This window comes from Buceros rhinoceros, unplaced genomic scaffold (genome assembly GCF_000710305.1).
Source record: "Buceros rhinoceros silvestris isolate BGI_N320 unplaced genomic scaffold, ASM71030v1 scaffold32588, whole genome shotgun sequence".
NCBI classification, from domain to species: Eukaryota; Metazoa; Chordata; class Aves; order Bucerotiformes; family Bucerotidae; genus Buceros; species Buceros rhinoceros.
Window position 1 is genome coordinate 17,263 of NW_010426837.1, and position 9,959 is coordinate 27,221.

A 9,959-nucleotide genomic window follows, 5' to 3' on the forward strand; every position below is an offset into this window, starting at 1 on the left:
TGGCCCCCGTCTCCTGCCACTGTGCGTGCTGTGCTCAGAGCAGTGGCAGCAGGGCTCGCCATCTGCTGGGGGAGGGAGCCAGGCGGGTGCCCCTGCTCCAGCCCAATGGGGCACCCACTGGCGTAACATAATTCAAATGCAAGTCCTTGCATTATTCCCCCTCCTTTTCTTCCTGGCCACCCCCTGTCTCCCCTCATCTCTCTGGCACAGACTGACGGGTCAGGGGGATGCTCCCAGCTTGACTGGGGTCCCTCGTGCTGCATTTATGGATGGTGGTGGGAGGGGAGACCAACTCCCAGGCAAGGCACTGGAAGTTCTTCCCTTCTCAAGACAGTGGCCCACAGCTGATCCCTCTCCTCAAATCGCTGCAGTACTTCTTGGGGATGGATCCCACGTGAGAGCTAAGGGGTCTGGACTGGCCCCTGCACTGGCACATGCCCTTCCCAGCACAGAGTGACCTGCTAGTTACCGCTCTGCAAGGCAGTCCCACACCACGGTAACCAGTCCTGAACCTGACAAGTGACCCACCGATGATGGGAGTGTTCCCACTCAGTCTGCTCTTGCTGTCAGGGCTTTCATTTTTACCAATGTAAAATGGTTACAATGGTTTCAGCCCTTGCAAACTGGCAGAGAGTGGACTGTTGGTCTTGGGTGTGGGCAAGTGGTGCAGACCGCTGGGTTTGGGCTTTGCTCTTTGTCCAAGAGATTGATGGGAGGGAAGGCAAAGGGTTGTCCAGGTGTTCCTGCATGTGGCAGCCCAGGAGTGGGTTTGGAGGGCGCTCAGGTGCTGTTAACGGTGTTGACATTTGCAGGAAGAGGAGCCGTGAGTATTCTGAAGAGCAAGTGTTCTGGTGATACATTTTTCCCAAGTCCTTTTCTTTCCGTCCCTGTTTCTCACTGGCTCTAGCAGCCAATTCCTCCTCATGTGTCTGCTAGCATGTCTGAGGGATCTCATCGCTGCCCTCCCAGCATGGGCTTTCATTGCACATCTGGCTGACCAGACACAGCCCTGTACACGGAGCTACTACGGGCAGTCTTGCCCAGAACCAGGCCACTCCCGTTAATCACCCACCCCCGCTCCCTGCTGAAACTTTTCCTTCATCAGCCTGATGCTGATCTGGGTCTTTTCTGCTGTTTCTGAACACAAGTTCTCATTTCATTCAGGTGTGTCATTCAGTGCAAATATTTTGTAAATGCAAATAAAAATAAATAAATCTATTCAATACCTCGGTCTCGAGGATGGGAAATGGGAAGTGGGAGACACCGGGGTGGGGAGGTCTCACAGCCGCTGCCGCTGATTAGGATTTCTCGCAGAGGTAGCCCCTGGAGCATTCATGAGTAGTTGGGAAAGGAGCTACACAGACTTGTGAGGGCTTGGGGCTGTCAGCATCCCTCACGCGGCCACCTCCTCCAGGGGTAGCCCCACGCTGCATCCTTTCTGATCTATAAGGGCGTGACACGGCACAAGTAAAGGTCCTGTCAGCCGGGGGCCGGCGGCACCACGGGCATCTGTATCCATCAGGTAAAGCAAGGCAGAAGCGGGTACGTGGCAAACGAATTCTTTTGTGAACACTGGAAAACAGTTTTTACTTTTCAACTCTGTCAATATGACCTAGCTCTGTCTGTCTCTCTCTCTATATGTACAAACAGTATATCACAATGTTGCCTTTTTTGTTGGAAATATCAAAGTACGAAGATTGTAAACCAAATCAGTGTAATAAAAATTTCAGATGATTCACTGAGGTGGCTGCCAGTGGTGGGTCTGTGAGCGCTGGTGCTGGGCAAGACTGGGAGACGTGTGAAGCCCGTGTGTTGCTCGGAGGGTGGGAAAGGCTGGAGGTCAGCCGGCTGGTTTCTCCGAAGTGGGGTGGTTGAAGGACTGAGGCAATCAGGTATGTGCCCTGTTCTGTCCTCAGGTGGCCACAGCCTGCGGGGCAGAAGGAAGCTACTCTGCTTTCCTCCAAACCCAAGGAATCTGCTCTGGTTTCACCCCCGTGGGCTGTGCGGGTCAGCAGTCCTGCAGGGACCCCTCTAGCTTGGAGTTATGTGAAACACAGATTTCTTTGGCAAATTAGCACGGAAGAGCATTACTAGTTAAGCATCTGTTTGTAAAGAATTCACGTTTGCAAAGCAGGCTAGCACTGTTGAAAGATGTAGCAACCCAAAGCAGGAAACCATGGTGGAGACACCTGTCATTTGTTGAATTTGGTTTTTTTTTCCTTTTCACCACCCATATCTGAGATTCTAGACAGATTTTTCCATAAGAGTTAATAAATCTTTGAGCAGAACAATAGCCAGAAAAAGTTGCCGAGGAACTATAAACAACATTCCTTCTATCTATGCATCTCACAACCGCCTCAGCAAATAGCTGCCTGCCCTGAAGGTTAGGTCCGGACTAGACCATTTAGCTGGTGCAAAGCTCATTGCTCTCTGGAGCGCTTTCTTCAGAGGGATTTGGTGGGGGGTGCTGTAGAGACCCCAGTCTTGCCGCTTCCTGGTTGGCCCACACAATTTGGTGAATGAGGTACTCGGTCTCCTCGCCCACTTCTGCCAGGCGGAGGTCAAGCTCTGTCAAAGCCTTGTTATTCGCCAGCCCTTCAAGCAGCTGCTTCCCACCATCCTGCAAAGGGGTGAGAAGGGGGAGGTTAAAGGAGGAGATCCAAAAGTGAAGTGTACTGCTCCCTTTCTCTCCTCCCGAGGGAAACTGCTGCTGCTGGTGATGGGGAGCCCATGAGATGGTGCCAAAAGGGACACAGGCCTTCACCCAGGACCCAAATGTCGTCTCACAGTAGAAGTGCACAAGGAAGGAGTGTAACCTTATGCAGCACTCAGTGATATGACACATGCTAATGACTCCCTCTGGGTACCGTGTCAGGAGTCTTCAAGCTCAGGCTGATAATAGCATGGCTGGCGATGATAACCTGAAAGGAGTCTGCTCTCCCCTGTCCCCTGGTCCCCAGCTCACTGCTGGCTGGGGACAAATGGCAGTGTGATTAGTGCTCTGTGCCTCCGCTCTGCAGTGGCAAGAGCCCCGGTGCCGTCAGCCTCCTGCCTGGATGCCATTTCCCAGGCTGGGTTGGCTTTCCTGGGGGGAACATCTCATGCAACTGAAGTCCAGCCTGCACAGGTCAGAAAATGCAATGTAGGGAGGAAATCCTTCTTAGGGAGGAAACTCACTTGGGGGCACGTACCTCTCTTACCTGAATCACTATCTTTAGGGAAGTGACAACTCACTTCTTTTCCCCCCATTAGCTATTCTCTCTCAGTTAAAATTCACCTCCTGCCCCCAACTCCTCCATCCAGGCAGTCCCCCCTCATCCCAGCACCCTGCCTCTTAGGCTTTTGCCAAAAGGGGCAGAACAAAAAGGACTGGGAAGGAGCCTTTTTTTAATGGGGTCAGAATTTGATGCGTCTCTAGCAAAGACACCCACTTCCCCAAAGATAACACCACCAGGCACACTTGTTGGGATGCTGTGGGGCTTCACAAACGGGGAACAGGGCAGCTCATCAGAAGGAAGGTGCTGAGCATAGACATTATTATTTCCTAAGCAAAAATCCTTCTATCCTTTCCAACATTTGCCCCTTTGTATCATTAAACTCAAATGGTTTTCCACATCCAGAATCCTGAAACTCAGAATTCGGAAAGGGTTTTCTTCCAACAAATCCTTTTAAAACCATTGTCAAACACACTGTTGTCAATATTTCTGCCAGCAGGGACAGCTGGTCTTGCTGTCTCTTTATTGTGACAGGGAGAAAAATCGAGGCACCGCAGAAAGTTTAAAAGCCAGCATGATTGCATTTGGCTGTCTAGTTTCGGATTTCTAAAGCTCTTTTTAATCAGCAGAAGAGAAGTGGTCTGTTTTGTGGGCACACTGCGTGCTGCAGCGCTTAGGGATGTTGTAAGATCTGCGGATGCTCCTCTGTCTAGAAAATGTAAGCCTGTGGTTTAGGAGCCACTTACGTGCACCCGGACCTGACGCTTCTGACCTCCCACACCACTCCGGGGCTGCAGGGTGAGTTAAAGGAGCTCAAGCCAATTTTCTAACAGTCTTCTCTGACCATGTGACAGACAGAAGAGATTCTGGGAAGGGTGACACTGTCTGTGTGCTGCTGAGTGACAGATGGCACTGCAGATCCAAAGCGCAGAGGAGCACGTAAGGCCCTCATCTCATTCTGCCTATGACTATTATCTACTCCCGCATGTGTGAAGTCCCTGTGATTTTTCCCAGACATACTCCCTGGTTTTCAGTTTCCCAGGGGGGAAAAATCCCTCTCTGCCCACAAGGTCAAGCCTGGAAGCCAGGTTCAGCCGTCTGAACAGAGCTAGACGTAACAAGTGAAATAAACGCGTGTGCGTGCACAGAAGATGTCCTCCTTCCTCCTGCCGTCTGCTGCTGGAGTCTCGTCCCTGCTTGTAGCTGATTGTTATCACAGAACGATTGCAAAGTGAGGGATGCGTTTGCCTCTGCGGCTCTGAGGCGGGACAGACTCAGCATCTGCTGTGCAAGGCCACCACGCAGGCTCACAAACTGCAGGGAGAAGGGGGTTCTCTTACCAGCCCCAGGTGGTTGCATGAGAAGTTGATGCTTGTCAGGGTGGTGTTCTGAGCCAGGACCTGGGAGAAAAGCATCGCCGTTGGCTCTGACAGGTTATTACTTCCCAGATGGATGGACTTCAGGGTGGTGTTGGTCAGCAGGGCACAGCCAATTGCCTCCCCGCCTTTGTCTTCCACGCAGTTGAGACGCAGATTCAGGGAGATCAGGGTGGAGTTCTCCGCCAGAGCTCGCGCAAGAGCCTGAGCCCCCAGGTGACAGATCTGGTTGTTACACAGATCAAGGGTTTCTAATCTGCTGTGGTTGATCAACTTGCCAACAGCTTCTGCCCCCTCGTCCCCGATGAGATTGTGGGACAAATTCAGCTCCACCAAGCAGGGGTGATCCAGCAAATTATGAACCAGCAGCCTGGTTTTGTCATCATCCACTTTGCTTCGTGTCAGCTTGAAAACCTGTGGGGATAAAGGACAAGGATGCTCAACAGCAAGCGCTCTGGATAGAGCTTTCTGCAAGCCCTCAAGGGAGTTAAGCCAGTCCTGTCCACCAGACGGTATTCATCTCCCTTCACTTCAGACATCTTTAGCCAGTAGGCTCAAGGGCCGCTTTTGTAGTAGCCTGATGCTTCCCTCAGGCAGGGCATGCCACCTGGGGACCCATGCCCGTTCTAGGGAGAAATGGTTCATCTCCTGGAAATGCCTGTTCCTGTCCTCTGACTCCATGGGATCTCCGACAGAGGGGGCTAAACCAAAACAAAATAAAGCTGCCCAAATGTCTGCAGAGATTAACAGCAGAATTCACCCCATATCACAGTTGAACACTGTCTTAACAAGCACGTGCACCAGTGGTAACCACAGTGCTCTCTGTGAAGGTCAGTGTCCTGCATGGCCAGGGCACCTTAATATCCACAGGAGGGGTAATTTTTCTTCTGGAAGCCAGGCAGACAGTATTTCCCAAAGCAGGCCGGTCTGTTGGGGGAGCATTCACTCAGCTGGCTCTGGCTGTGCTCTGGCTAACGATGCCCACTGGTGTTTTGGAGGGGCTGAGTACCTGCACTGCAGTTGCCACAGAGCTGGAGACGGTGTTAGTGCCCAGGAGGAAACCTCCTCATCACTCTCACGCAAACATATTTTCCCATGCTTTTTGGGGGGATCTCTGCTCCCCTGGGGCACATTGACGTGTATTTACTGAGCATAACTACCAAAAACACCTTACGAAAGCCTCTCCCTGGGCTTCTCCTCTCCTCCCTCCCAGAACTCCGTGAGGAGTTAAAGTAAGAGCGTGGTTTTCACTTGCACTACAGGGAACGTGTTTTGTGGGAGCAAGTATTTTTCTCACTGACCTGTTCTAACAAGGACATATGCAGAACAAGATACGCAGCGCTAGGCCAGCAAGTGCCATCTCTGCACTCTGCCAGACTGCGACTTGTAAAAGGAAACGTACTGCCAGCAAGCAGAGCTGGTCCCTGGATTTCTCTCCCCGGGCAATTTGATGATCTAGCTGAGGAAGGAAGGTTCAGTTTGGTATACATTACTTTCAAGTTGTGGCACATCTTCACAGCAGCAGCCAGGTTGCAGCAATCCTGGTGGGTGAAGTTAAAGAGGTTCCACTCAAAGTTCATGCCACAGTCCTTCACGCCATAAGTAAGATGAAGCTCTTCAAGGTGAGGGAGAGCAGTAATGAGGACTCCCAGGTCATAGTGATGCGTGGAGACCTTGCTGAATCCAAAACCACTTCCTGTGTCAGAGAGATCATCCCTCTCCTTTTGATCCTCCTGCACCGGTGGTAGGAACTGATCAACCTCCAATTTTCGCACATAGTTTTTGCAGAGCGGGATGAGCTCTAGGACCTGGTTGGGGTCTGTGGTGTTAGGGATGAAACATTTCAGGATGTTCTCCAGGTGACGTTCAAAGAACATGCGTTTCCAGCTGTCTCCATAGTTGGAGATGTCACACGCTTGCCAGCGCTCAGTGCAGCATCTCTTCCAGTAGTCCTCATCACTTATTAGGTGGGCAGTCACAGTGAGTGGAAGGTCAGTGGAGAGCCTGTCCAGCACCTTCCTTTGGTGTTCAGGCAGAAGATGATCCAAAATAGGGTTCTCTGGAGAGGATGAAGAGAAGGAGATGTTGGTCTTGACTGTAGGAACCATGGCTGGCACTATGGTTCTGCCTGGTGCCCCAGCTGTGTGCCCGTGCCCTCCCCCCTGCTGATAGTGGCTCTCAGCTGCCAGCAGCTGGTGCAGGGAGCCAAGCTGGCAGAAAATGTGTAGGCTTCATCTCCTACATCTCTGTGTAGGATTTCTAACTTTCACAATAAAACACCAGCGTAATTGGGTTTACTCTCATAATATTTAGGATCTGCATCAGAAACTTAGCTCCTGGTTTAAATTTAGTCTGAACGCAGTTTGTATTCAGAGCAGGACTTCTGCTTCCAGGAGAGCTAATTCAGCCTTACAGCAATGGGAGAACGTGGTTTGTTGTTTGTTGAACTTTCTCCCTTTAGTTTCTAAGCATCTTGATGGGCAATATTTGAGAATGACTGTTTGTGTGCTCTTCATGCAAGTCCTCGTGGCTTTTTGTCTTAACTCAGGTGTCTGTCTTACCCCAAAGTCATTCCTGTCCCTTTCCACTGAGACACACTCTTAGCCTTTAGGTCCACCTTGGTTAAAAGTAAGTTCTCTTTTCCCAGCAGCTTTCTCCCCTCATTGTCTTTCCCGATGCTCATCCTAAGTCCCAGCTGGCTTCTGTCTAGTGGAGGTTCTTTGCGGTAAGAAATGCCAGAGAAAAGCCATGCATACTCACACCATGAATGCTTGGTGACATGTGTACACGGTAGTGCTGAGTAACAGCAGTCATCAGTGGACAGGTCTATCTATCTGTGCGTGGGAAATCAGATTTTGAGACTCAAGTGGGGTTAGCTTTATATTTCCTCTGTCTCTGTGGCATTTCCTTCTGAAGGACACCCAGAGTTTTACCACAGCCTCTTCCTGGAGTCTGTTCTCCAGTGTCCTACAGCTGGCACTACAGTGACCTCTGCAAAGTCCCACCACGCAAGCAGAGGTGGGACACATATGGGCAGAGGGGAGCTAGCTTCACTTGGGCTCACTCAGGCCAAAGCAGTGGGCAAGACGCAGCCACGCAGCTCAGGTAATGGCACGAGGACCACCAAAACACCAAGCACACTGCTTTTATGTGCACGCAATGTAGGTCCAATCCATTAGTCACGGGACTGACTGACCAGGCCAATAGGTCTGCAAGGGTGTCCCAGCTCAGATTCTCAAGTACCATCAGCTCCTGGCACAAGGCAGCACTGACCTTCTCTGCACTGAATTACAGTCCCGTGGTGCACGTAGCCTTCCACTTCACTGCGTCAGACAAAAGGACTGGTGGGTCATTCCATCCCCTCTCCCAGTTCAGTTCCCAGGTGAGATATGCTTTTTTTCTGGGTTTTTTTCTTTTTTTCTGTTTTTTTTTCTTTGCTGTCTGAGGGGCTCTTTCTCCCCACCTGGTCCTTTGGCAGGGCTGGGTACCACACCCTGCTTTTCAGATGCATCTGCCTGCTCTGCTGACCCTCTGCTCCCTGGGACAGACGCTCTCTCTCCATGTGTCCCAGGGAAAACTCACTCTCACTTACTTTCAAAATTGTGAACGATGTGCTGGAGGCAGAGCTCAGTGAGGTGGGGGACAGTGACGAGGGACCACTCGGGGTCCTCAATGACGCGGTGTGTACAGTACAAGTCAGCAGCGAGTCTGGCCTGGGATGGATACAGCAAGGGAATGGTTGTGCTCCTGTCACTGGCCACTGGCTGCTGCATCCTGCTTAGGACTCACTTCTTCAAAAGAAGCAAGAGGAAAATTGCCTGAGAGTCACCAGCACATTTTTCATCTGGGCTGCCTGCAAAAGAAAGAGGCAACTTCAGAAAGATGCCAGCAGTAAGAGCGGTCTGCTCGCACTGCTCTCCTGCAACGCGCTTAGCCCCTTCCTTCACCTGCCTCCTCTGCTTGGACAAACCAACTATTAATCAGCTTTATCTTTATACACCGCCCTGTACAAAGAGGTCTCTAGGTACCTCGTGTAATAAGCAGATAATAACATGGTGTTAATTCAGAGTGCTGTTGAAGAGGATGGACAGGAATTGATTGTTCACTGTCTTTTCCGATACATGAAATAAGCGAAGCTGTCAGGAGCTGCGTTTGAAACAAAGGAAAAGATGGTTCTTCACATGATCTGCAGTTAAACTGGGGACTTCCTTTGCCATGGGATTTTGAGGATGCCAAGAGTCTGTGCAGGTTCCAGGAGAAGTCCATGGAAGAGAAACCCCTTGAGAATGATTCAATGCACAGTTCACCACATCTGGCTCAGTGTGAGTTGAAAACAGCTGGAGGTGGGGAGACTGCTGGAGGAAAGACACACACATACTGTTTTTCTTCTCTTCTCCAGGCTTCTGCTTCTTGTCACTGTCAGAGAAGGGATACTGGAGCAGACCATCTCCTGGTTTGATCCAGTATGCCTGTTCTTATGACTCTTTGAAGACAGATGCTTTACAGATGAATACACTGTAAGTGTATTTATTTGGTTTTATTTCCTATTTTTCCCAATCACTCTCCAGCTGAACTCTTTCCAAACATCCATTAACTCATGAGAAGGGTTCAGACTACACTGAATCTAAGCAGACGCTATCTACAAGAACCAGCCTGGAGCAGAATGCCTGGTCCTATTACCTCTGAGCAGCTTTCCCAGACTGAAGTTTCCCATTTGCTGTTTCCCACCCCAGCCTCAGGAACAGCGCTCTCAGCCATCAGGATCCCATGTGTATGGTTATTGCCTAGAAGTCCTAACGGTCTCCTTATCAGCTCTACCAATCTGAAAAAGGCAGAGAAGCCACTAGGAATGAGCCTGCCCCTTGAGTTCTGTGGTCAACAAGAGCGCCCAGGCTTGCTGATCATCTCCCGGGGCATACAGACCCGTGCTGGAGCTAACTGAACATAACAGGGCTTCAGCACAGGGCTGGGCCGTTAGAGACTGCAGGACACCAAAAAAAAAAGCATGATGTAGATGGATAGAGGGCACTGTCAGAAATGAGGACAGCTTCCTGTAAGATCAACAGGCAAATGTGGCCTTGCATCACAGTAGAGTCAAAAGAATCCTGTGGTGACATCCTGCACAGGAAACAACCGCGATGTAGTATCTTGTGCCACAATACCCTTCGGCTGAACTGTGCTTTGATCTCCAACAGCTCCTTTGTGAAGGGCGTGAGCCAGACAGCGCTCCCCAGACGAGACACCTTAGGTCTTCCCCCTGCACGAGGCTGCTCCCTTCTCCGCTGCCCCAAGGGAGATCCCTCTCTCCCTGAAAGCTTTGTAGCTAGCTTTGCTGGTGTTCCTCTCTCTTCTCCTTCCCCCTCCAAAG

General features: G+C 50.8%; 1 protein-coding gene across 1 annotated transcript; it reads right to left on the reverse strand.

Annotated features, from left to right (window-relative positions):
• Positions 1-2,404: 2,404 nt before the first annotated feature.
• Positions 2,405-8,364, reverse strand: TCTE1 (t-complex-associated-testis-expressed 1). The gene is made up of 4 exons (XM_010141673.1): positions 8,184-8,364; positions 6,085-6,650; positions 4,556-5,005; positions 2,405-2,620 (listed from the first exon to the last, which is right to left on the reverse strand). The coding sequence occupies exons 1-4, from the start codon at positions 8,362-8,364 to the stop codon at positions 2,405-2,407; spliced, it is 1,413 nt and encodes a 470-aa protein (XP_010139975.1).
• Positions 8,365-9,959: the final 1,595 nt, after the last annotated feature.

Bases quoted from the DNA above. Each gene is read 5' to 3' on its own strand.
- TCTE1 (XM_010141673.1), bottom strand. From the start codon at position 8,364: ATGCAGCAGCCAGTGGCCAGTGACAGGAGCACAACCATTCCCTTGCTG. The intron at 5,006-6,084 runs GTAATGTATACC...TTATCCCCACAG, and splicing joins AGATGTGCCACAACTTGAAA to GTTTTCAAGCTGACACGAAG. The intron at 2,621-4,555 runs GTAAGAGAACCC...ACCCCTTTGCAG, and splicing joins CATGCAACCACCTGGGGCTG to GATGGTGGGAAGCAGCTGCT.